The 26,158-nt window shown below is 41.5% G+C and overlaps 1 protein-coding gene across 2 annotated transcripts in view; it reads right to left on the reverse strand.

Moving 5' to 3' along the window:
- The window catches only part of sema5a (sema domain, seven thrombospondin repeats (type 1 and type 1-like), transmembrane domain (TM) and short cytoplasmic domain, (semaphorin) 5A), a 116,498-nt gene that overhangs the window by 76,249 nt on the left and 14,091 nt on the right, over positions 1 to 26,158 (reverse strand). For both annotated transcript variants that reach the window (XR_008414167.1, XM_053859690.1), the window contains exons 2-3: positions 10,372 to 10,583; positions 1,739 to 1,838 (exon numbers count right to left, since the gene is read on the reverse strand). Coding sequence is in view for 1 of the 2 variants with exons in the window: in XM_053859690.1 (XP_053715665.1) it covers positions 1,739 to 1,838; positions 10,372 to 10,519 (248 nt within the window). In the remaining variant the exon portion in view is untranslated. The remainder of the gene's footprint in view (positions 1 to 1,738; positions 1,839 to 10,371; positions 10,584 to 26,158) is intronic.

Raw genomic sequence — 26,158 nt, forward strand, 5'->3', positions numbered from 1 at the left:
GGTGAGTCAGTTCATGGAAATTCAATATGGCAGATCGGCGGAACAGAATCGTAGACCAGTTTCTAATGTCGAAGTCTATCAGAGGAAATCTGAATTTCCCTTCGCGCATTCATATTCGGATACATAAAATCTTTGAGTGGTCAGCACTTCCTGATTTGTTGTTTTTCAGCTTTGACATTTGATGCCACAGATGAGGCCTGAAATGTGCCACTTCAGATGCACAGAAGCTGTCGAATAAAACACATTTCCCTTACGGTACCGCAACAGTTTGCCACACTGATCGCAATCTTCAACCTCGACTTTACATGTCTATCAAATCATGTTTGCTGTACAGGTCGTATCTGGTGTAAAAACTATACACGAAGCAGCACCAACACAAAAAACTGCATTCTTTGTGACCGTGGAGGACAGGTTTGGACACCGCTGGTCGATGGTATAGGCAGCGTTTCAGACATCAATCATAAGAATTTTTAAGGGGAGTGACACTGTATATGGTTCTTTTTCACACCGTACACCGAAGTAACTACACTACTCAGTAAGTAACTTAGCAGAGGTTCTGGTTGCAAATCGAAATGATTGTACTGCACATGTAGCAGAGGGTTAGAAAGTAAATCATGAGACTACAAACCGTAAAGCACTTCTGCGCTGTAGATGTGTCACCGTGTTAGTGCAGAAGGACAATACGAAGGAGGAAATATGATCTTTGTTTGTAGAGTTGTATTCTAATTCCACAGCAAATACAGTGTGGTGAAATTACAGTTTGAATTACAGTCCACTTAATCCCTCAATACTTCACATATATTGAGTTTATTTTAGGTGTAAATTGTGTAATTTTACAAGAGGCAAGAAAGAAGATAATACACTGAATTCCCAAATCTCATTTCAGATTTAAACATCGCTTCAGACCAAATCTGACGTTCGTTGTCACACAAAGCTTCTTGCGATCACTCTAACGTATCAGTCATCAGACAGATGTGTGTCTGTCGCCGCCCCCCGTCCCACTGTATTGATATTTGCATTGATCCTGCTTTCCCTCCATTATCCCCCGAAACAGAGCCTGCTGTCATCAATCTAGCTGCCTCGCACAGATAAACAGTCAACAACCGTCAAGTCCACACACACTATTAGAGTGAAAATCTCTCTCTACATCCAGCATTCATGTGTTCACCAGATAGATTTGAAAGTTTACTATATGAGGCTGGTAAATTCCTCTGTTTACCTTCACTTGTCCTTATTTTCTGACTCACACTTTCACCCACTGGTCTTTTCCATCTAGGCTTCTGGGTGCATTAGTAAACCCCAAGGGATTCATCTGTTTTTGTTAGATGCAGTGTGTTTTCATCTGCTTCCTGTTGTTTCCTCTCTTTCTCCTGTTCATGTTGAATTTCCTCGATCGACAACAAACCCATTAAGAGAAGCGCAAACTCCCTCGGATGCGAACACGAATCAATCGACCCATGTGACAGAACATGTTCAAAGCTAACACTCATCTGAGGTTGCTGCATTTATTGGATGGATGTAGAAAGATAAGGAGCTATTTTCATATCTGTTAGATGTTTTCTTTCAGTGAGCCATGAAATGACACAAAAAAGATTCAATTATAAAAATAATATATATATATATATATATGTATATATATATATATATATATCCACCAGTCGCTGAAGGCGGAGACAAGATGAAAAGACAGATGATAATTAAAAGAGAGAAAAGAGAGAAAAAAAAAAAAGAACGTTACCTTGCACCAACAATCAGTTCATTCTGTCCAGGATCGAAGGTCAGCTGGGAGTAATCCACTGTGCCTTCAGCCTTGAACCTGAAGATCCACGGCTCCATTTCTGCCAACAACACCACAGGAGAGTTGTGAGATGGAGGATGATGTTGAGACAGCTGACGGACAGTACAGGGACAAGCTAAGCTTCAGTATTCCCATTAAAACAAACAAGCAAAAAAGCAGAATACTTAGATTAGATATAGAGTTTCGGATGTACAGCAGGAGCCACCTTCACATGCAATGCAGTAATAACCGTGTCAGGACATTCATTTGAAAGAAGGTTCACAATAACCTTCCAAACGTAAACAACTCAGCTACTTGTTGTGCTTCATCCGCCGCTCAAGGACATCCTCAGTTGGTTTCTCCACTTTCCAATTAACAGCACACACCTTGAGTTGGGTCAATGCCTTGTTCCCAAAAGAGGTTTGATGCTGAATAACCATCCACAGCATCTCAAAAACATGTTTGTTTCCTGAAACAAACTTTCTTAAACTGTGTAATAAACCCAGAAAAAAGGTATGAAAATGTATTTTGTAGAGCACATTTTTATACATCAAAGGCCAAACATCACCAGTGGCAGTGTACCAGGTATACGCAAACGCAAAAAAAGGTATTGAAAGCTACTCATGTTGATGATCACAGGCTACTTATCAATCTCATTCGAGCTGCAGTTAATATTCTATTAAGCATAGTCTTCATGTCAGCAATGGAAACAGCCTTGAACTAGCCAACACAGACATACAGTACAAGCGTGTGAAAAAGTGACAGAGACATTCACCAGACAGACAGCGACACATAATCCACAGCATGCCTCTTCTCATGGCGCCCAACCCTTTAACCCCTGACCGATGAAACCGGGAGGCCGCCAAGCTTCGAGGACACTGTGTCTATGGTATGGTTATCTGATAGGAGTTGTAGGAGAGGCCAGTAAATCAATCATTTTCGCAACACTGGTTGCTCTGCTATCTTTGCCAGGATGCAAGAATGGTGACAGAATCTTTCAAAGACAATCTTAAGCCACAATGACGCTAGGTTAAAGGATTATCAGATGACTGTCATGGGTCTCATCTCTGCTTTTTGCTGATGATTTGGTACTGTTGGCCCCTCCCGGTCAAAGACTATCACTGGGATCAGCGGCTATTAGCCCAAGACCATATTTCTCTCACAGAAACAGTTGGTATGTCCTGTTCAGTGAGGGAGTTCAACTATCTTGGAGTCATGTTTAGAAGAAAGGTGAGAGATCAAGAGGGAGATTGGAGCTGGATCTTCAGTCATGAGGTCACTATAACACTTTTCTGGTCAAGATAGAGCTGACATAAAAATCAGGGCATATACCAGCTGATCTGTGTGCCATTCAAGAGCGGTTCAGAGAGAAAACACTGCCTCTCCAAATAAGATGAGCAAACTGAATTGGCTTGTGAAGCTAACTTGCGGGATGGTGCCTTGTTGGTGAGTTGTTCTACAGCTGGGAGGAAACTCCAAGGCAGACCCTGGACATGGGAATGAATTATGCATTTTGATTGAACTGCCCACATTTTCACTTCAAAGGCATTAAAAAGTGACTATTTTCAACTGGACGTTTTCATCCACGGGGGGACAACGTCAGCCTTCCCCATTGCTTGTTGACGCATTAGGCTTCATGAGCCACATCCTGAAGCTGTGGCTCAGAACGTGTCGACCAGAAATGCTGTAGCAGGTTTCTGGACTAGACGTCCGGACTGAAAGGAATCTTGGATGCAGCATTAGCATTTAATATCCTGCATGAGTCGCACAATTCACATTGTTTCTGTCGTGCCTCATGCTGCCACATCTCATACATAACTTTAAATATTCCTCTCATGGGCCTCTTAAGGCAGCAAAATTGCTTTATTGACTAGAAAACAAGGCCTCGTCCAACCGTTTATTCAAGTTCAAATCACCGCATTCTGCTGGATCCTAGATCCGTCACTAGTGGAGGCAGGTGCTTTAATATGCTTGTTGTCTTTTGGCTAAGACTCAAACAATTCCTTGTTTCAATTTGTTTTTTTTCCCCATGGCATATGTGACAGCTTCACTAACTGCTTCTTCACTTTCTGCATCTTCAGGAACACCGGTGGGGATGAAAGCAGAGTCTCCCTATGTGCCATAAACAAAAATTAAGAAAAAATGTTTCACTTCTGCTGCGTTTCAGACGAGGACACACAAGCGGATGGAACACAATACCTCCACTCACATCTGGCAGATGTGACAAAACCAAGCATTGTTGAATCAAAGTGAAGAATTTCATCTGCTGTGAGGCACCACAGTTGAGAAAAGGTTTTTTTTCCCTTTTCAATACAAAAAAAAGTGCCCTGCTGTTGACTATCAAATTCAGACTACTAGTTTATTTTCATTATTCAAGGTGGAAGCGGTGTCTAAGCGACCACGACCAACTTCCCCCCAAAGATTTCATTTTTGTTAACGGCTGCTGCTCCGCTTATTCTTGAGGGAGGCACAAAATTTCGGATGTGCCGATCCGTAAGCTGCGCTGGGGTTGTTTTCGACGACATCCAGAGAATCGCTGGCATACAAATGTGTGGCTGACATCACCCGGGGGACGGCTGAGCTTGACAAACCCAGCGTCTCGCTATAAATCTCACAGACTCCGAAAGGAGGCCTGCTGACGGGGATATTGAGTGTGTGTGTGCGTGTGCATACAAGTGGGACAGAACAGGGGAAGAGTGGCCATCGTTGATGTGCACAGGGAGCAAAAGGTACTAATTGAACACAACAGCACTCATAGGATTTATTTCTCTTTGTCATGAGCCAGAGCACACTTCATAAACATTCATAAGCAGCTAAGATAGAGCAGTGCGCGCCCCATTGTCAACCACACGGGGGTTTAACATCTTAGCTGTTAATGTTTACGACATGGATGCAAAGGCTGCAAGTCAATGAAACGTTTGGGAAGAATTTAAGTGTCAATGCAGTAGTTAGTTTTACAGAGATTTACCACCTGATTCAAACTTTGTTTCACTGCTATTTTATTGACTTGCCTTTGGGGGGTTGTCATTTAATTTAAGGATTTCCCTTGAGAGGTTTTATTACTCTCATATAATGTAAACAAATAAGTCCTTTCATTCCCCTGTTGTCCATCAAAACAGCCCTGGGCCAATGGAAACTGAGAGAACATCATCAAAAGTAGCAAATGCCGTAAATTTATAGCAATTGCAGCATGCGCTCATATCGCTCGTAATTTTAATGCATGCGTGAATGTAATCCCATTCTCACTTGCTTGCGCAACAGCTGTCTAAATCAGCGGTTTGGCGGTGGATCAGAAGAGAGCGCCATCACATGAACTACTGCAGACACACGCGGGCTGAAAATATAGGGAGCAGTTCAATAAACTGACACACTGGTGCCCTTAACCCCACTCCCCAGAATAGAACTGCAGTGGGTTGTATCGGGCTTAACCGGACAAAGGGACAAAATAGGATTTGAGAGCGCTTAATTGATCCTCTGCGGAGAGGATTTTTGTGGCAGCAGCAGTGTCTGATGCAAGAGGACTGACAATATGACAAATGTGCTGTAACACACATGAAAACTAGCATTTCGCGTGAAACCTGTGCTATTACTGTAGCAACAATACTCCAAAGCTATTGAGGTTCAAGTAGTTAAACAAGTAAAAAAAATCGTAATATATTTAACTTCCACTTATTTATACATAATAAATATGACAATTTTAACTCTTCTTTAGCTGCAATGTTAATATAACTCGTTTTACACAAATGATATTGATTCAATATGAATACAGGACCGCCGTAAATGATGTTTGAGTACTTTGACTTTCTTTGAGCTTTGAAACGTGTCTTCATTCAAAGTCACCAGGAAAGTCAAACAATAGCAGACATGTGGTAGAAATTCTAAGGCATGAATGGATTTTCAGTGAGCCATACTTTACATGTCAGTCATAGAAACTTAAAATATAGTGTGCCTTTAACACTGAGATCTAAAAATAAATTGCACACCTCAAAAGACACTGTCCAACCTCCATTTGGAATGAGGTTTTCCACGCTATGTTTTCATATCTCATTCTCTTCAGCTGGTTGCCACTGTGGTCTCGGGGGCAGGAGCCAATCCGACCAGCTTGTGTAGGAGGCGGTACATCATATGAGGCAAATACTGATATCACCAACACACTCAAAACCACCTCTATGGGTATTGGGCTTTGGGAGGAAACCAGAGTGCATGGACAAAATTAGAACATCGCGACAGAAAGGACAAAAAAGGGACACAAGTTGATTCCAACTCGTGAGTTGGCTCAAGCTAGAGTCCAACCTATGACCTGGCTAACCACAGCACTACTGTAGTGAAAGGGCTACTAAGCTGGTAACAGACAACAAAGAAAACATGGAAGTGGATGAACGATAATGCAAATCACAACAGCTTCCCTTAATGTATGATGTCCTCAATGTCAGCACACACTCTCCAATAAGCATTGACTAAAGCCCATACCTTAAAATGGATGTCTATGTTGAGCTCCATATTTGGAGGCAACTCAAGTATCTTTTAAAGATATAAAAAGCAAAAACACTGGAGCAAATGTGAAGCCCTGTAAGTGTCCTTTAACCAGAGGTCAGAAAACCACCTTCTCCAGTTTGGTCGGGCCATGCCAGGCACACCCTTCCACAGTCAAGCCACAATCACACACTGAGGGAGAAACGCGATCACTACATCACACTTGGCCGTGGAGCCCAATGACAGGTTATAGCCTCTACTTCTTAGAATGTATTGTGGATTTTTCAATGAGTGCCAAAGCTGCAGACTGGTCACACTGGCCACTGCCAAAAACTTCAAGATATAAAAGACGATTTGATTAAGCAGAGGGAGGGTCATCATCGACACCCAGATTCACCCTCTACCACACAAACCCGCGAAGACATTACTGTCTTGAGACGACCACTCCAAGTGAACCCCATGGACAAAGCACAGGGGTTTAATATTGGTGCTAGTATTGTAGTCCTTGAGACGTGCTTCATCGTGGGTCACAAACCAGCTATTTTGCATAGAGCGGCGCCAGCTGAGGAGAAAAAAAGGGACATCGCCTGAGGTGCAGAGGAGCGAGGCTGCACAACAGGGGGCGAATTGGACTCAGGCCACCCGAGACAGAACCCGCAGTGTGAAAAGCCCCTGCGACAAGACCAAGGCAGTATTCATAAGCAGTCTCAACTGATCCACAAATGAGCCTCAGTGGATGCAGGCCCACAAGGGTTAACCAATCAGGTGTCCCCTTAATGGTGTTTCGGTATCCTCCTGATGAGTTAGCAACAATAACCAGAAGCCAGTGTTCCTTTTGTGTATTATTTTGAGACAACAAAAACTGAACGAAAACCCAGAATCTTTCTTCTACCAATTGCGCTTACCGCAAACATGACAGTTCTCCCTCAACACTAGTGTGGTGCTATGTGTTCTGGTGGTGGCGTCAGGCCTGCAGACTCAACAACTGAGAGGTTACTGAAGAATGAGAGCATGCCTGAAAAGCTGAATAATGATCAACATCATCAAAGCAGATGTTTCTCAATCAAATGAAAGTCAAAACACGTACACTATCCAAACACCCAAGCAAAGTACACTATCAGCAGTGTTTCAGTCCAATGTGCTAGTTACATTCTCTTGTCCATCTCTTCATGTACAGTATGTGTGTGTCTGCTGTGTAATGTTTGTTTTTTTTTTTAGACATATCTTTTGAGTTTTTTTATTTTTTATATGTTTGCTCTCCACCTCAATTTTAAAATTCAGTCCCAATATTCCTCTTCTTCACCTCCTCCTCCATAAACCTCCATACTTTTCTTCCTCATCTTCTTGATCCTGACACCTCCTTTTCTAACATTCCTCGTCCAACATGTTCCCTGTGTAGTAGGTGTTAAAAACATTCATTGAAGAGATTTTCTTTTCTAATCCGCAAGACTGGGGATCACACTCATTCTGGCTGTGACGGCATATGTCCAGGGGCACGAGGTTTTCTCGGGTAGAGTGGGAGGTTGTGCTGTGATCAACAGGGATCAAGTGTTTGTAGTCATTCCAGCTGAATAAAGGGGAGCCGTGGCAGCCACACTCTCCACAACTAGGGCTTACACGTCATTACATGGAACACAAAGGAGAATAAAAGGTTTATCAAGGCATTTCCTTTCACTCAGGCTTTGTATTTGAAGTGTCTGGATGTGTCAACACATGCAGCAACAAATGTTTTTTTTTGTTGACTGCACTCAGAAAAACGCTATTTCAGGGCTATAATTTGGGGAGGTTGTATGTAGTAGCGAACTCTGTGCTGTCTTGTGCGTCAAGTTGACAACAATTATCATCATGAAAGTGAACACTAAAAGAGCTGGAAGATGAAAAAGCAACTATTAAGTGACACATTTGTCTGTTTTTGAGTGGTAAAAACGATGTCTAGACGGAACGCAAAACAACCCTTTGAGCCTAAAAGCATCATCAGACTTGACACGGATCACTGCTCCTGTCCTTTACCCTCCAAATGACAGTGTGAAGTCAACCACATAATATCACTTAGGCCTGAGCCAAGTTGCCCGAGGGACGGAGGGAAAACTTTCAATTACACTCATAATGAACATCTGACCTCAAGCGTCGACTCGTAAGTCCCCCTGGCAACATGGCGGTTTTCCTTTCATGCAACTGGATAAAGGTCAACATAAAGATAAACACCTGTGACAAGCACTCTTTGGAAGAAAGTTGGACCTGAATTAGTATTCTCACGGCGTCTTGATGTCGAACTTTTCAGGTCTTTTAAGGACAACACAAACTGTCAGCACCGGTCACAGAAAATGGAATCTAGAACCTTTGTATTAAAAACCTTATGTTGAAGGTTAATCGTGCTCACAAAGCAAAGCAGTCACTCTCTGGAAAATGTTTGTTTGAACCCATGAAAAAAGAAAACCAGTCTTCGACTACTGAAGTCTGTATTACATTGTGGTTAATGTTGTCATAGTTTTCTTCAACCATGATCCGATTCACTACGAATGCTGGTCCATCACCACCGTCTTCAAATTGGCAAAACGCAGTACGCAAAATTATGCGCTGCAAAACCAGTTTTGCTTGCAAAATAAATGTTTTGAATGTGTTCCTACTAGGACAGTTGAAATAGTCACCCACTTTCAGGAGATTTCAGTGGAATGTGAGCACATTGTAAGTTTGTTTTATTTTGAAAGGCAAGTGGATGACTTTATTTTGCTAATGTGTTTGACTTTCTCCAATTGTAGCTGAAATATATCTTGTGTATCCATTGACATTATCCACTACTGTGAAAATTGGAACACTGACTAGAATGGTTGACCAACAACAACGACAGGTGACACTGCCCACTGTCAAGTACATTTTAAATGGATCCACTTTCCACTTGGACAATGGTGAAATACAAACTGTTAAGTCAGAACAGCCACATTATCTGTGTACATTGTCGTGAGTGGTGCTTAATTATTGGTTTAAATGCCAAACTTAAATGACATTGTAGCTACACAGTAGAGACCCACTGGTTCACAAGGGTGAATCTGGTTGGATTAGAGGTCGTAGCTCACTGTCACAGAGACGTGACAATCCCAGCAGCTTTCAGGTGAGCCAAAAGAAGGCACTATAAGTCAGAAACAGCCGAGGTATTTAGAGTTTGACCTGGAGAATAAAAGCTAAAGCTCCAAGCTGTCGTGAGAAAGATAAGAAATGTTCCCCAGACTTTTTGTGTGTGTGGGTGCTTTGGCAAACATGCATTGACCTTGGACTTCCAGTCAATTTCTCCCCAGACAGAATGCAATCCGACCGCTGGACCAAAAAAACAGCTCAATGCCAGTTTTGCTGCGTTGCAGTCTGTATTGATTAGCATCAATACTTTTTCATTTTCCCTGGAAATTTATTGTAGTGTAGTTTCTACAAAGCAAGCTGGAACGTGATGAGGAGAAGGATGATGAAATGTGACACTGAAAATACCGTATTTAAAAGTTCGACTGCCAGTAAACAACGTGGCGAGAGTTTTTCAATTCAACTTTTGTTCAATCTGATCATGTTTACACATGAAAATGTCAATAGAATACAAACAAGGTCTACCTATGCAACATTATACTCTATCAAAGTGAAATCATCACAATTGTTTGCAAGTAAAAAAAAGAGCTAATCTGTGTCTAGAGGTGAACTGCAGACAAAAATATTCAGCGCACCTCTCTTCACCCTGTGATGTCATCACCAAACATCCACGATGGAGGAGACTAAATGAGAATTAAAATACTTCAGGATACAAGCTCAATGAATTCATTATAAAACATATAATTGAGAAGATTGTTCTTTATTGCATGCTACCACTAGTTTATATACAGCGCTGTGTTGCTGAAATAAAAAAAAAAAATCTGGTCGTATGCACATTGCAACTTGGATTCACATCCATATAACGGTAGAGCTCTTATAAAGTTGTTTAACCACATTCAGGACCACCATTTTTATTTGTCAATAAACAACCCAGGTTCCTTTAAGAAAAGGGTGAACAGCAGAAAAGTACTGCACACTCGAGTTTCTCAAAACAAAAGAAGATTAGAAAAGAGACTTTAAATGATGGCAGAATCTATTGTATGTTATCATACCTGAGTGTGGAACGAGTGGGTGCTCCGTCTTGTAACAGGGGGATTCGGGCAGGAGCACGGGACCTCTCCGGCTGACAGCAGCGCCAGGCCACAGGGCCAGCACGCACTGCAGCAGCAGCAGCGCATGCTGAGTACCGAGGTGTCCCATGGGGGCCTGGGCTTGGCTCACTTCCCCTCAGGCCTCAGGGGCCAGAAACATTGGAGAAAGAAACCTGTGGGAAGAAAACAAACATCACATCTTTTGAGAATCATCTCCTAGGTGAGAGGCTTCACTGCTCTCTATAAGAAGTGGCATGGAGTACAAAGCACACAAGCTGCATGCATCAGGCACACCTGTGTCAGAGGTACATGTCTCCATGTGAGACTATTTGCTACATGGCCCCAGATTCCTTCCAAGACAGAAACTCTAGAACATTTTGTTTTTCTCATGTCGGAGATAATTGAACAGATTTGCTCCACTGGAAACACAAGAAATCTATACCTGGCTATTGTTCATTTTTCCCGCTTTGCTCTTTGCTAAAAGGGCCTAGGCAGCAAAAAGCGTGCTCACAAATTCCCCTCATCGCTCAGGCCTGTGTCACAGAGGATATAAGTCATGATGGTGACGCTGACATTTAAACATCTTGTCGACAAGTGGGGTTAATACACTGCTCCATCTGCATGTGCAGGTTTCTACATGCAGCACATGCTCTGTTCTATACAGCAGGATTTCCTGAAACCCTCTTTTGTTTAAACCTTCCTGGTGGTTCCGCAAAACACTAACATTGCCAGCTATTACCTGGCTCCCAGTCCTCAATTACTCGTTTCAAATCCTATTATGTTGTCACACAGTTTCACACCCCCAAGATACATGAATATCTCTTGATTCCGTCTGATTGATGTTCCAGGAAAAAAATAATTTCATGGTAGAAAAAAAAAATCCCACTTCAGCCACTCACGATTTCCATCTTTGCAGGAGTAAGTCTAGACCATCTATGTCATTCCTGTTAAATCATTTATGTAATGCTATGATATGGAACGGTTCATAGAAGCAGAAGACAGCTGAGGGAGGAGAAGCACAAACTGAACTTGTTGTAGTAATACACATACAGGCTAATACTCTGTATTTAGATGGGCAGGGGTGACACCACACCACAAGAAAGAACTGCCATTTGACTGTGCTTTCAGCTTAAAGTTAAAGTCATCATCTCCTTGCCGAGGTGAAGTTTAGAACAATGTGTTTTTAGTCTGAGGAGGAAGACCTTCACGAGAACTTTGTTTCCTCATAACCTCATTTTTCACCCCTCAGGCGACTCTATTGAAGTGGACTTAAGCGTCCAAGAAGATGTCGAAGTCAGCCTTCCGTGTCACATACGCTAGGCGTTCCAGGGCATAGCATGACATCGGCAGCAAGGAAGATAAAGATTGGGGCAACACAGCCTCACACCCATGATATTGATGTTGGGAACGTTGCTTTCTAGGTCCATTTCTGACGACAAGGGCAGCCTTCAGTGTTGCATGATGACACACTGGCAGTGAGACATGTAAAACAAAAGACGGAGGTTGGGGACAGGTAAAGCCATGGGATGGCGCTCCATTCATTCTCTGGTAAAACAAAGTATCAACTGCTATCTAAAGGTTGTCAAACGACCGTGGGTTGTAAGGAGGTGAGCCATGTAAATAATAACTGACATTCCCCCTGACATGCTGCATTGTTATCAGTATAGGACGCTAAACTTTACATTAATACATTACGCCATGGGGATGAGGACGGATCAGTTGGGATGAAGGTGTCAGTTGGCACTTTTGCACTGTATAAATACCGTAATTTCCTCACTAAAAGTCGCCACTTTTTCATATGCTCTGAACCCTGTCGGTTTAACGATGATGCGGCTATTATATTGACTTTCACTCCGCCTACATATTGAGTCACCACAATCCGTCTCAGCACCTCAAATGACTATGAGCTTAAGCCTACTTGGAAGCTCAGAAGAAGCTACATATACCACTAATATCTGAGCTGCAGTAGCGATCACAGCTCCCAATTGACTCCATTTTTGCAACGTCAGTCTGCTGAACACCTATCACCTGCCAGTATGTAACATGAAAGGCTGACTTTTCCAAAAAGTGTACTTGAAAATTCAGATCAAACAGTAAAGAATTAGTGGAGCGAAACTTTCCTCTCAGTCAGGAGCAGCTGACTGGTCGAGGCCTAACCAAGGGGTGTCGGGTGGTACCAGGTTCTGGACGTACAAAGGGCCAGAGTGCTTGGTAGGTAGCACAATGGGCATCCACACAGACAGCTATTGGAAGCTGTTGAAAGGAAAATTTGTGGAAACGATGAATCTGCAGACAGGTAGTTGTAGTTTAGAGTCAAGATAATAGGAGTCTGGATGAGAACTCATGTCATCTTCTGGCTGAGAAAGAGACATATCCTGCAGCCATTGTGCTGCATAAACCTGATCAAGCTCAGAGCGGTTCAGGGAACCAAATAGTGGTGAGTAAATAGTGACTTAAATATGCTTTGTAAAGCTCCACTGACAGGCAATGTCCGACAGAAGAGCAGAGCTCCGACATAGCGCTTTCGTACAGCATGAAACAACCTACACACATGCTGAGAGCAACCATGACAACATTGAGAACAAGCAGGAACTATGCATATTTATAATTCCAAATGAAATGCAAAAGTTTCCCTTCATAACCTTAGAGGATGTTTTAATTTCAATCTGCACGGTATAACACAGCCGGGGAGGATCTGCGCTGCTCAGCCACAGAATAATACAAAACACCTGTCATCCACCGCAAGGAAGGGAAGTGACAGCCAGCACATGTTTTTGGCTCCTTCATCCCTGTTTCTCTTCAGACAGCGATGTTGTGTTTTACTTCAGTCAGCCTGTCGCTTATACAGAAACAATTATTTTTCATTTAGTTTTGTTGACAGTGGTTTTTGTCGCTGTTAGTCATTTACCTGTTACAGCTGAAATCAGATCCTCCCCAGGGGAGTTCCTCTCCTCCTCCTAAAATAGAGCCTGGTTCTACTTAGAGGTTGTATCATGAGAGATTGATGCTGGAAAATTCACAGGAGACAATCCGAATAAATAATCCTGTATTTATTGTCTTGTTTGGTGCAGTGTTGCATGATGACAGCACAGTAATGGTTTCCACATTCCGCACAAAGGCAATGGGGTTCAACTGACTGGCTGTGAGACATAGTGGGAGCATGTCCACATTGACCTTGATATGTTTTCTATTTGTTTCAGGAACAGTAAATACAGTAATACCTGACAAGCTAATCTCACCCAGTGAAAGCATTACATTACCGGAAATGTTTATTTCAACAGCAACATCTTTTTTTTTTTTTTTTATCTGTGACAACACATAAAACACTTGCTGTGATCACTCCAAACATTCTCACAGTTGAAAAGTTGACTATTGCTTCATATGCTAAAAAAGGCAGCGTTCCATGTTGCATGTTAAGGAATAGGCATTTTAATGGAGTAAAAAATGTTTTCCTTTCCATGTAATGCTTCTAGGCGGGGGTGTGGCTCGCATCACGCGCAGGGGGTTGGGGGCCAAGGTACAGGGAGATGTTCGAAAGCTCCCCTCACTGAATTATACTGGATGTCATTTAGAATTTATCCCACTTACTTGGCTCTTCTCCTCACTGACACTGCCATCGGCGTCACCATGACTAAAACGCACGGCCTTTCCAGTTGGTTTAAATACCAATGATGTCAAAAAACTGCCAGCTGTGGTTTTTCTATGTGACACGCTGCTCATTGAGTTCAAGTTGGAAATAAAATTACTTCAACAAAATTAGAAAAAATAGTAACTAAAAAAATATTCTAATGTAAAAATCTCCTTTAAAACTCCTTTTTGGGGAAAAAACAACTCTTTCAACTCAAACATGTAATTATAATAGAAGAACACTCTCGGTTTGATAGGCTCACAGTTTGATAATGCACATGCATTTTCTTCCCCAGAGACATATCTGTTGGATCCTATTCTCACTTCAGTTCATAACCACCCACAAACCGGTCCACTGGGAGAACGCCGGAAGAGCCTTCGTGTGCTCCTCTGCGCTCTAAATCATCTCCAGGGCATTAATAAAAGCTTATACCCTCTCCTCTGTTTTCTACAACTTTCACACATCCAACATATTTCATACTCACAGGCCAACACACACACACACACATCACTGGGGGATCTCAATGATGGATCATGCACTAGTACATCTAGGTCTCGGAGCCGAGGGAGCACTCGCCCCCAGAAACTAAACATGAGGTGAATGTCATGTTTAAAGAATGTGGTGGAAACAATGCGATGCAACCGAAGCCATTGAACACATTTTGACTTTACAAGTGTTATGGATTTCCTTAAAGACTGGCTTGTAGTGATGTGTGACTGGGGGAAAGAAATGTAAAAAAAAAAATCACGGTACGTGCCAGATAGAGATGGGAGTCATAGCCGTCTATCCATGGAAACCTGGACTCCCTTTTCTGCTTAGTAATGTGAACATTTTATAAAGTAAATTACTAATTTGCTAATCAGGGAACCGAATATATTGTATGCAACATTTGTCGTCAGTTTTGCATTAAAAAAATAATGTCAGTACAGACTATGAAATATTATCTGATCATTTTTCTACTTGACTGGTCAGAGGAAAACATAACCAGGAACTCATTTGAAAAACCCCAGAGAGCAAATCCTCGATCTGTAATTGCTTCAACAGGGCAATTTATTGTGATCTCCAAGCCTTCGCACGTTTTAAATCCTTTTCTAAATGAATACATTTGCATTCCAAGATGGCTAAAAAACTCATTTGCCAGCAGACGCAGACAAACACACACAGATTGGCGGCGTCAGCTGGCTAATCAATGCAAGTCTTTCTGCAGTAACAAGTGTGGAGAAGATCATATTAACAACGCTATTGATTTTGTCTGAGCGGCGACTTCATAATGGCTGCATGGCTCAACACGTAACGAATAGGCTCCGGCGCGAACATGGGTTTTGTGTTCATCGCCACAACACATTTTACAGAGGCGTAGATGCAGAGTGTGTCAGACTTACTGATGCCGGAATGTTGGAAAGTGGATGTCACTATGGAGGTGGGAGACTCCTCATCCACCCAAAAACATTTAAAAAAAAAAAAAACACAAAGTTTGTTTGAGGTCAAAATGTGTATTTTACAGGTCTGAGGCAGGAGATGAATGGTTTTTTTATGCTGAGGACAAATCCAAAACAGCTGAAAGAGAAGAATGCAAGCGTACCTGACAGTTACAAAAAGAAGGTGTTGAGATAAAGCCAATAGCTGAATATTTCTGGATAAATATTTCTGGAAGAACTCCTTGAAACTGAACCCCAGTGAAGACTATCTTACTAGTCTTTATTTCACTTAACTTTATTCAACTTCATTTAAAAACATGAAAACAAGAAGCCTACATTTTGTTCATTCTTCATGAAGAACATTGTGATTTTTGTTTATTTTTTTCACAAAACATTTTTTCAACATTTTCTAAATTCCCCCTCACACCTTGACTGCAACAAACTCCAACACAAAGAAAACATTTTTGTCACCTGTGGAGCGTGAAACACCGTCCTATCATTTTGATGCACCTGTTCAAAATGATGTTGACATGTCCATCAAACTCAACTGCCATTTGTACCAGTCCTAGTAAAGTGGCAAAAAGTTAGCCGATCAATGGTGCCGCTTTGGGGACGTGGCTTCAGGGAAGAATCAGAAGAAAGCAGGAAGGACTTTACTAGGAACTGTAGCTTGCACCAATGCAAGATTGTCCTCCCTTCTATTTCCAGCTCGATGAACACGTTCAGTTTCAGACAATGCAAATCTTGATCCTGTTCAGCACAGCACTGCTTTGTTTGTGAATCCATGTGATGAACTTAAACAAGTCTCCCTTTTAATTTTATAAATGTCTTCACATCGACTGGGTGTATTGTTGGTTATTATACTTTATCTGGATCCTGAAGTCCAGCTCGATCTCCTCAGTGTCTAAAGAGGCTCAGCGGAGGATGACGGCAAGAACGATGCTCCAGTGATATCACCATCAAAGCCTCATCGCTGCACGCAGGTTCTTTCCGCTCCACAGCCTCGACATCACAGAGGGCAGATTTATTCCAAGAGGAGAAATGTTTGTGTTTCTCTCAGAGCGGATTGAAAAGCACTTTTGGATCAGATGGATTCTGAAGCCTTATCTGACGTGGCCAGCACGGCTATTGGAGCACAAATCAAATGTGCACGCCGCTGTTTGTCTTTTTCTGTTTTGCTAGTGTTCTTCTCATTGTCCATCACACCGTGACTCATACTGTCGAAGTTTACACCACCCTTTGTATTTCACAGCCAGCGTCTTTACGGGAGAAATTACGACATGTCCACCACACTGTCTGTCTGTTAGCAACAAGACTGTGTTGTGCAAGCTCTTTTCTAACCAGGATATTTTCAGTGCTTTTATCGGTAATCGGTACTCTCGCCACCGATAACACTCTACACTCTATTTTTATGTCAGTTTATGACAATTTAGTTAGATTTGGGTTTGTACTGCGGTGAAACTTGTGACCCTCACCCATGTACAGGACAAGGAAAAACACACTGAGGAAAGTTGTTCAAACAACATACGACATATATGGAAAAATTAAAAAAAGTCATTTCAAGACAACTTTATATTGGTATTGGAATCAGTGAGTACACAATGCAAATACTCGTACACTACTTGTTTTGGAAAAAAACTATGGCATCCCTACTTTAAAGGTGTAAATAAGCAACTTGGATACACTCGCCGCGCATTTGTTTGGATCTGTCTCAATACATTTCAAGCTACTCATACTCTGGTTTACATAATGAAACTGCTGTCCTAAATTTCTTCAACACATACTATAGAACATTTTTAACCGGTTACCACCAATTATGCTGCCAATTAAGAGCTGTGCATCTGAGCAACTAAATATTTCAGTCACTCCGGATCGGCTTCGATTTCCCCTTTCAGTAAGAGAAGTAGCTGAAAATTAAAAGGACTCATCACAAAAAAAAAACAAAAAAAAAAACGCCCGGTGGAATACTTGTTTTGACCAGCTCTGCTGAGTGTTCTCCACAAGCATTACTTTCCTCCAAGATGGACAAACATCACACAGGAACTGCCACGGAAATGCACACCACATATACACACAAAGAACCTCGCTGCTGTCCTGCTCATCCAAACCCTGCAATTTTCATCCCAGATCCACCCAAAACGTTCTGGAGCTCCTTAAACCCTGCTGTTATTTATACTCTGCTTGTGTGCACAATGCCAGCGGATGCTTGGCCTCACCAACATGTAATATGTGGCAGAGAAAGTGACATCAGATTTGGAAAAGGAGAGCATTTTTTACAAGCTCGCACGACTTTTGCTGCTTACACGAATAGAATATTTATATTTAGTTTTCATATCTCTGATTGGTCATACAGCAGGCAAGACCCTAGACGTCTCTTCAGCACCGTTATACATGATTCTCGAGCAGTTATATTAAAGTTGGAGAAGCCAGTGGCAGAAACTGAAGGTAGAACAGCAGCTCAGGCACGTAGCCCAGCCCTCAGGCCACAGCCTGCGTTCGTCTCAGCGTCAAGAAAATGACGTTCACCGGTGTCAGGTTGTCACCCTTTTGTTGCTTAAACCAGCTGAATAAGAGACACCTTCCATTGAAACTGAGGTGAAGACTCTGTATTTCCAAGGCAACCTACACATAGTCTACTCAGTATAAAAATTATTAATTGTAATATCACTGTTTTAGTAGTAGTTACTAGTTTTGCAGTAGTGCTATTACAATCCTGGGACTCTAACATGTATGTCACAGCTACTAAGCTGTCACAACAATGGGGTTTTGCTTGGAGGGTCACTGAGATTTCAGAAAGGAAAAACCCTGAGTTGCCCTCAGCTCACTGTACATGCAAGTATTTGTCTGCTCATTGTTCTGATTTAACTGCACTTGTAATGAGACTCTTGCGTTTCAGAGACAAACAACATGATAGAATTTCAGTAAACGCATTTTATTTATTTAGATCAATATGATTAGTGGGACAATAAATGGAAGCATTAACAGTCTTCCACTAAATAATTGACAGAAAAAACAAAATTCTGTGGAAGTGGAACTTATTTTTCCTGATGACAAAATAAAAAAAATGTGCATTTTACAAATATATGGTGTCCCATTCATCGGGCCGTGATGTGTGACTGTAGTAATAATGGATTATGTCATGACGCTAAGGCCCCGTTTTCTGCTTTCACTATTATTATTGCAAAAGATTGCAAAGCCATTTATGGCTCAATCTCGACAGACTATTGCTATGCAATATGACCATTTATTTCAGCATTCAAATGGTATCCAAACTGGACTGGGCATGTCTCCCAAACTTGTTGAGCAACCCTGGGCACCGCTGTCACGTATAAGTAATTTTATTCATTTGACTTTTTCTATAAAGTTACGTTTTCTGTTTCATGCAAATTGTCCTGAACGCACAGCAGCGTCTCTCGCAACACTAGTTGCCTGTTCCATGTTCCATCATCACAAAACCGTCATAGTTTTGTAGGTGAAGTTTGCCAGCCGGTGGCGATGACATCTCTGCTTGTGGAATATGAATTTACAGCTTGTTCATTGATGCACATTTTTCGCTGCAATTGAATAAATGTATCTTTGGTGGGATGTAATTGTCTACTAAGAAGGATTCAGATTTTGGTGCGACAGCAAATAGTAGCCCATAATAAAGCCGACACATCAGCCAACCACTAAGCGTTGTCAGAGCAGACCATGTTGTTAAACAACCTGCTTGACTGGGGCTGTGTATTGGCAGGTATCTTGCGATACGATGCTGATACAGGAGTGGCGATACAATACGTTGCAATACTGTTAATTCAGCAATATATTGCAGTAAGAGCCATCATTTTAAGGGGGAAAATCAGATATTGCAGTACAATATCATGCACATAAAAACAGGTTCATAGTTATGATTTCACTCCAGTTAGACTTTCAGTTAAATTTCTCTCTCAGAGGAATAACTTGTTAATCGACAAAATAACTCCAGAAAACATTACAAATGTTTCAGCAGCAGATCCAAGTTTCTATGTATTAAATATTGATATAGCCGACACCCCTATGCATTGCTAATATAAATGTTTTGTGCATGTTAGAAGGTGCCATCTAATTCTACATTTGCAGTTGCATTTACACATTATTATTATTAATATTATTATTATTACTGTTATCATTATTATTATTATTTCAATACAGTAGGATGGCAACTGCCTGATGTGATGTTCGAACTCTGAGCAGAACTTCATGAGACGACCTACAGGACATCAATGGATTGGTCTTGTTGCCGCTGTACGGACAGTGTAAATCAAGGACGTGACAAATGCAAACGTTAAACTTCTGCCGACCTGTCAGGAAACTCCAACTCACCTCAGAAAGCAGCAATTACTATCCCTGCAGATGGTGAAGTTTGGAGTTTAATTACATGCTTGACAGCCTCACAAGAGAGCACGGAAACAAACAAACCCCAAAACACGCCGCCTGTCTGCAGTTGCACGCAGGGACACGTAGAAATCCGCCAAGCATATGGGACTTGAGCACCACATCGCTCACCCAGCCACCTTCATGAATGAATTCAGACCGCTGTGGCGGCTCAGCTCGCTGAATCTGCACTCTTGCAAAAATATATATTAAAGCTAACCAGATATTAAATGAAAAATAAATTACCATTTCTCACTTGGTTGTTGAAATCGGTGATTGGAACGTTTTTTTTTCTCTCTCTCTCTTTGCAGCTTTAAATCATCCTCTTACTTATACACCACTCAATCATAGTTTGCTAGTATTATGAGTACATGAATGATGAATGGGAGTTTTTTTGCTGCAGAGAGTGTGAGTTTTAGGGCAAGATTTTGATTCACAATGTACATGAAAGTGCCAGCAATGCTCTTCTTTGAGCAGCTATTTATTCAAGAGAATACTGTAAGATCAGGGGGAAAGTCACAAAAGGGTCAGCATTTTCCTGCTTTTTATTATTCATTTTCTTTGGTAAATGCAATTCATTTCATACAATATTTTATATACTGGACCAGGAGATCATCGATCATCTGCATCAGTTATGGCCAATACATTTCTCAAAGGTCAAACTGGAAATGTTACGAAGGCTAGAAAAGCTTTTCCTGTAAAGTATGAAGAATTGAAAAACAATTTTCTCCAGTTTTTAAAAACGAGTGGTGAATAAAAAAGGCATTGTTATGTTTCTCGTTGCCCCCACGGCGTTGCACTGCCCATGTCTGATCCCCTCACATCGGAACATCATCTCTTCGATGTGAACAGCTGCTCCAGCAAAGTAATTACATGCCTTCGGAGAGCAATCTTCTCTTTAGTTAAAAACGGAGACCTGCATGACGCCACATGGAAAATGACGACAAATGACAGAGGACTCTGAAATATGGTCAAAAAAAGTGTGCTTGAACACGAGGGAAATTGACTCTGACTGTGAAGGAACTAATTAATCCGAGACAAAGGTCCTTATCTGTGTGCGTTTGTTCGGCCGCTGCACCTTGCAATCAGCCCAGTTAACACAACAGACAAGTGCCATCACGAAAGTTGGAGCTTTATTGACAGAAAAGAGGACAAAGCAGCTCCTAAAAAGACAGAGAGGCATTTGTGTGAGGAGGAAGTGTATGTGTTTAAGTCTACATTGGCCCATATTGGTTTCCCCAGGGTGAAGTGGAACAACAGAAGCACAGAGTCTGAGACACAGCCTGCAGGCATCCGATGCGATTTTGTCTCTGCCAGACCGAAGCAAACAGATGTGGTACTATCCCCCCCAAGTCTCACCTCTCTCTGAGCCACTGAGAAGCCTGAGCGATTCAGTCTCGAGAAATACATCAACAAATCGCTTTTGGCTGCGAGACATTTCAGATCTGGTGAATTCCAGTCCGCTTTATCACACATGAATACTTTAGATAGGGGCAACTTTTAGCTTGGTGAAGTTCCTCTTGTTGGATTTCATTGATAGGGAAAACTTTTTTTTCTAGGAGATTGATGCTGTGACTTGAAAAGAAGGCTAAACACAGATCAATTAAAGGAAAACAACACACAGACAACTGCAAAGTGCAGATCGGCTGCTTAAAAAGAAAGCTGGAACTAACCAAACCCGGTGTTCATCTAAGTCACAGCATCAGTCTTGGAAGTCTTAATGTCAACTGTTGCACTTGCATCATGAAAGTTGTTATATGAGTTGTGGAAGTGCTTTTAAGTGAAGGGAATCTTTTTCAACCTGGGTCTCAGAGTGGACACGTCGGGTTTTATTTTGTCATGTCACTTCACCCACTTCTCCACCGTTTTCAGAGTGGCCCCACAGAAACAGTAGACGACTGGAGCTGATTCTGCATTCAACTACACAGCAGTCTCAAATCTCCAGTATCCAGCATGGTGCACCACATGGACTTCCAATATATATGTTGTTTTGCTTCCTCAGTTGTTTATTTGCTTCTTGTGTGTCGTTACTGAGCAGTGTGTGTCTTGTTTTAGATTTGTCTCCGTCACTTTGGACAGTTGTGATTTTTAAACTTTGTAATTTTGCTCCTCTCTTGTTGCTTTGTAAGACATTCCCCTTGGGTTGCCATCTTGATAGTCAGTCTGCAACTATTAAAAAAAAGAAGACATAGTCTCTCATATTTGGTGCAAGTGTTCTGAAATGAGAACGTGAATTTATTTCCCAATTTTAAACAATTAATGGCCCTGCATTTTGAAATGATTGATGAAGAAACTGTTTTCATATGAACTACATCAGTTACAGAGAGTGAGGTACTTTTAGACCAACTTTTGAAAGCCTGAAGATAAAAAATAAAGCCAGCTACCGTACCACACTTTAAAGTCCCCCTTCAGCTCCCTAAAGATGTTGCCTCGTGAGAAATAAACATGTTTTTTTTAAGTAACTTCATTGCTCCGTCCCTGCGGACCGTTTTTCATGTTACAACATTGGCTCTAAGAAGTCTGTTTACAAGCTATGGAGACGAGTTTCAATGCATCGACTAATTTCTGCTCTGGTTTGATATAATTATATAACTGCATCAATGTGCGGCTCTGTGTTTACACAGCCCATGAGAAACGGTTGTTTGTGAAGAGGAAGGGACATACACATCCTCTTGGTTCCGTTGGGAACAAGCAACACAATCTCTATGGGAAAGTTCATCGGTCACAAATTTAAAATGGAGCAAATGTGACGATCTCTTGGAGGCTGGACAAGCAACATGAGGCATCAGCTTCTGCATTAAGAAATTGTTGTTCCACAATCCTTTGGTCTAATACAGTTGATGATCTGTACTCTGGATACTGAATCCAATTAAATTCAGTAAAGTTTGCAAAGAAAATTTGTGTTTGTGCCTCAAGGAGAAAAGAAAAACTGTTTGGTGTTGCGAAGAAGTCATGGAGGTGAAAGATTATCATTTTATTTCTGACCCCAAACATGACTAAAATTGAAATAGCCTCCAAGAAAAACAACAAATCACTCAAGAATGAATCTCAAGTTGGATTCGGTGTAGAACATTGGCAGTTCAGAACTGAGGGTCAGAACAATTCTTTGACCCTTGACTTACACTGTGTTTTACATTTTGAACCCTGGCAGGATTTATTTTATCTCTTATAACCTAGAAAAACAACAGCATCTCTGTAGGCTGCTGGTGTTCCGTTGATCACCTTTGTCCTCTGAGACTTTTCAGACTCAAAGGTTTCGGCTGTTATTGACTATTGGCTCGTGGCAAGTAAACCAGCACATCTTGCTCAGGTCGGATGAGTAAAATACAAATTCTGAAACACAAGATTCAAAGCAACATTGAGAGGAAAATTTTCACTTAAACTTGACTGAGATTTAGATCAACTCTTCTGTTTTACTTCGTTATTAGACTTGTTCATGAGGCAACAGCAAATGTGATGTCATATTCAGATTCAACTGTTATGTTTGTGAGTTAAACCTCTGGGACTCAAGCTGGAGTCAAACCTGTATGTGATGTTGGACTGTGCAATGTGATAAAAAGGCAGACAAAAAGAAAAAGGAGAGAAGAGTTATGGGAATGTTTTCTATACTTAAGGAAAAAAAATCTATATTAAAATACTTCTTAATACTACAAAAAGAAAGAGTCATTAAAATGCAAGCCAAAATCAAACTTTCTTGGAGTTGGAAAATGGCAATTTATCTCATGATAAATTGCGTAAAAAGCCACACCTTCAATCGGTTTCCTGTCTGGGTGGAATACTTCCACTTATCTAAGAATAAATCATGAATACATTTGTTGTCCTGAGTTTTTTGGTCAATGGCAACCTGCCTTCTAAGTCAAGTAACTCTGTTGACACAAAACTGAGGCTCCATTAACAGTGTAAATAGAAAGTGTTACTCTTCACTCTCACTGACTCAACTAAAATGTATCATTGCCACTGCAAAAGTCAATCTTCCAAACCATCCTAAAATGTGCCTTTGAAAGCATACAATATAATAAATCACATAAACATTACACTGCAGGGTTTTTAGAAGGATCATTTTAAAGAGTGATGGGGTGCTCACTGCCCCCTTACCCCTCCTGTGCAAAAAAACAAACAAACAAAAAAGAGAACGGAATGGAACAGGACAGCAAGCAGAGAAACAGAGGGGAACGTTTTGTGATTTACTGAAACGGTGACAGTAAAAACGCTAGCATTCAATCATCATTTTAATAATCTCCCATTGAAGGTGTCCTGACGCTGTCCGTTCTTTTACAAGTCCGTCCAGAAGGTGCGGCTTTAGTTCCACGAGCAATGGACTTCAGTCTTTATGATGTTTCTTTCAGGACTTTTCCATGAATAACACACAAAAAAGCGTCATGTCCCATATCATATCATTTTTTCTGATGGCATGGCAGCTCCTGCACTAATGAAACGACACAAGAACATAAGAAACAATACATTTTCAATCACACAAACCCTAAAGGTGGACTGGTATAGTAGTTACCAGGGGAAACAATTAATATGTCAAGCAGATTATAACTTACACAGCGTGACCAAAAATGAATTGTCAAATGCACAATGTTGTCACTGCGAGGGTTCGGAAATGAATTATTTATCCTTGACCATGTAGGCTTTTGAACAACTTATCGCCTGTATTCAGAATGAAGTATAATCGCTTTTCATTGTGCAGCTAGAGGATTTTCAATTCAGCTGTAATCGTCCTCAAATTCAGCAGAGAAATCTTTCCGGTCGCCCGTAAAATGCTGCTCTTTGCAAGTGTTTTCAGTGGGCCTTTGATGAGGAGATCAAAGCCAGAGATCTTTCAGGTTGGCTCTGATATAATAATTCAGTTTAAAGATGTAAGGTTTTGCTTTGCTCTTCCACAATGCATATTCATGCAAAACACAAACGCGACCCAAATTTTGAAGGAATTATTTTTAAAGACTCATTTCTATTCATTATGATAACTACATGTTGTCCTGGTTAATGCTCCCCACTGATGGAGTCCCCCTGCAGGGTCCTGTGAGCGGTGAGCAGAAAGTTTTCCCTCTTGTTGTCCCAGCAGCTCTGGAGTCCCTGAGGGACCAGAAACAGATGTTCTGAATGGACCATGTGTTTCTTGTGCTTTGCGTGTGGTTTCGGAATAAGCCATAAACATGTGAGTGTCATGTGTGCGGCTGTCTACCTGACCTACATGTATCCATTACGACTCAGATGCTTCTTTGTTGCAGATTTGTCTGGCACACTTCCGAGTGTGAGAGTCAGATTCTGTTGCACTGGCCGCACAAAGTGGCCATTCATGTGGTCTCAGTTTGAGCCACTATTATCTGTCTGGAATACATCTACAATACAACACAACCTTCACTCATCGTTGCCACATTTAAAATTAAACCGGAATCTAGAGTTGATAATAAAAATGTTGCTCTCCATTTTAGTTTTGTGTTTTAAGGGATCATCCGTCTCTGGATAATCAAGTCTCCGCTCAACCTCTGTCTGTTTTTGGACTCCAGGAGGAAATCAGAGTGGCTAGAGGAAACCACTAGAAGCAAGAACAGAACACAAACGCCACATTGAAAGAAAGCTGCATGGTTGCTAACCCAGACTGGACTTTATACTACACTTCAAATTGCGTTGAGTGACTTTTTGACTTCCGTGTAGTCGAAATGCAGTAAATGCTTTTTGAATCTCAGTAAAGCATGAAGCACCACGATAGGATCTGTGTGCTTCCCTGCCCAACTCGAGAAATGTTTTCAACTGAGTGCAGTAAAAATGCTCAACAACGAATAAACAATGACTTCTCTAGAAGCTACGACAATGTTGAAATAGATGGCATCACTGTAATGAAATGATCAAACCTGGTTGGCTTTTTCACCATCTCCTATCATGCGCTCTGTTTGACTGCCCGCCGACAACCCATCGACCTGCCAAGCACCTCGGCTCCCCGGAGAGGGAGCAAACACTTGCTCACCAGATCCTGTCGCTCACGCTCTATTCACTCCACAAGATGTGTGCTCGACCATACACCTGCCTTTTCTTCAAGTCGCAGACCTTCATTGGAGTCAAGTATCATCTGAGTAACAGACCACTGACACTGTGGAAATCCATTCCACCTTCATGTGAATCAATGTACAGCAATTGGAGAAAGAAATGTCCTCGAACTCTGGTTTTTAGATGCAGTCAATTCAACCAGGAGTAACTGTGGTCATAAATGAATGGACTCTTTTGATGCCAAATGATCAATATTGTCCAACTGACTTGGTTTTACTTAAACATGACAGTGATTTGATGAACGTCCATGTTTGGATCC

This window comes from Synchiropus splendidus, chromosome 3 (genome assembly GCF_027744825.2).
Source record: "Synchiropus splendidus isolate RoL2022-P1 chromosome 3, RoL_Sspl_1.0, whole genome shotgun sequence".
Taxonomy (NCBI): domain Eukaryota; kingdom Metazoa; phylum Chordata; class Actinopteri; order Syngnathiformes; family Callionymidae; genus Synchiropus; species Synchiropus splendidus.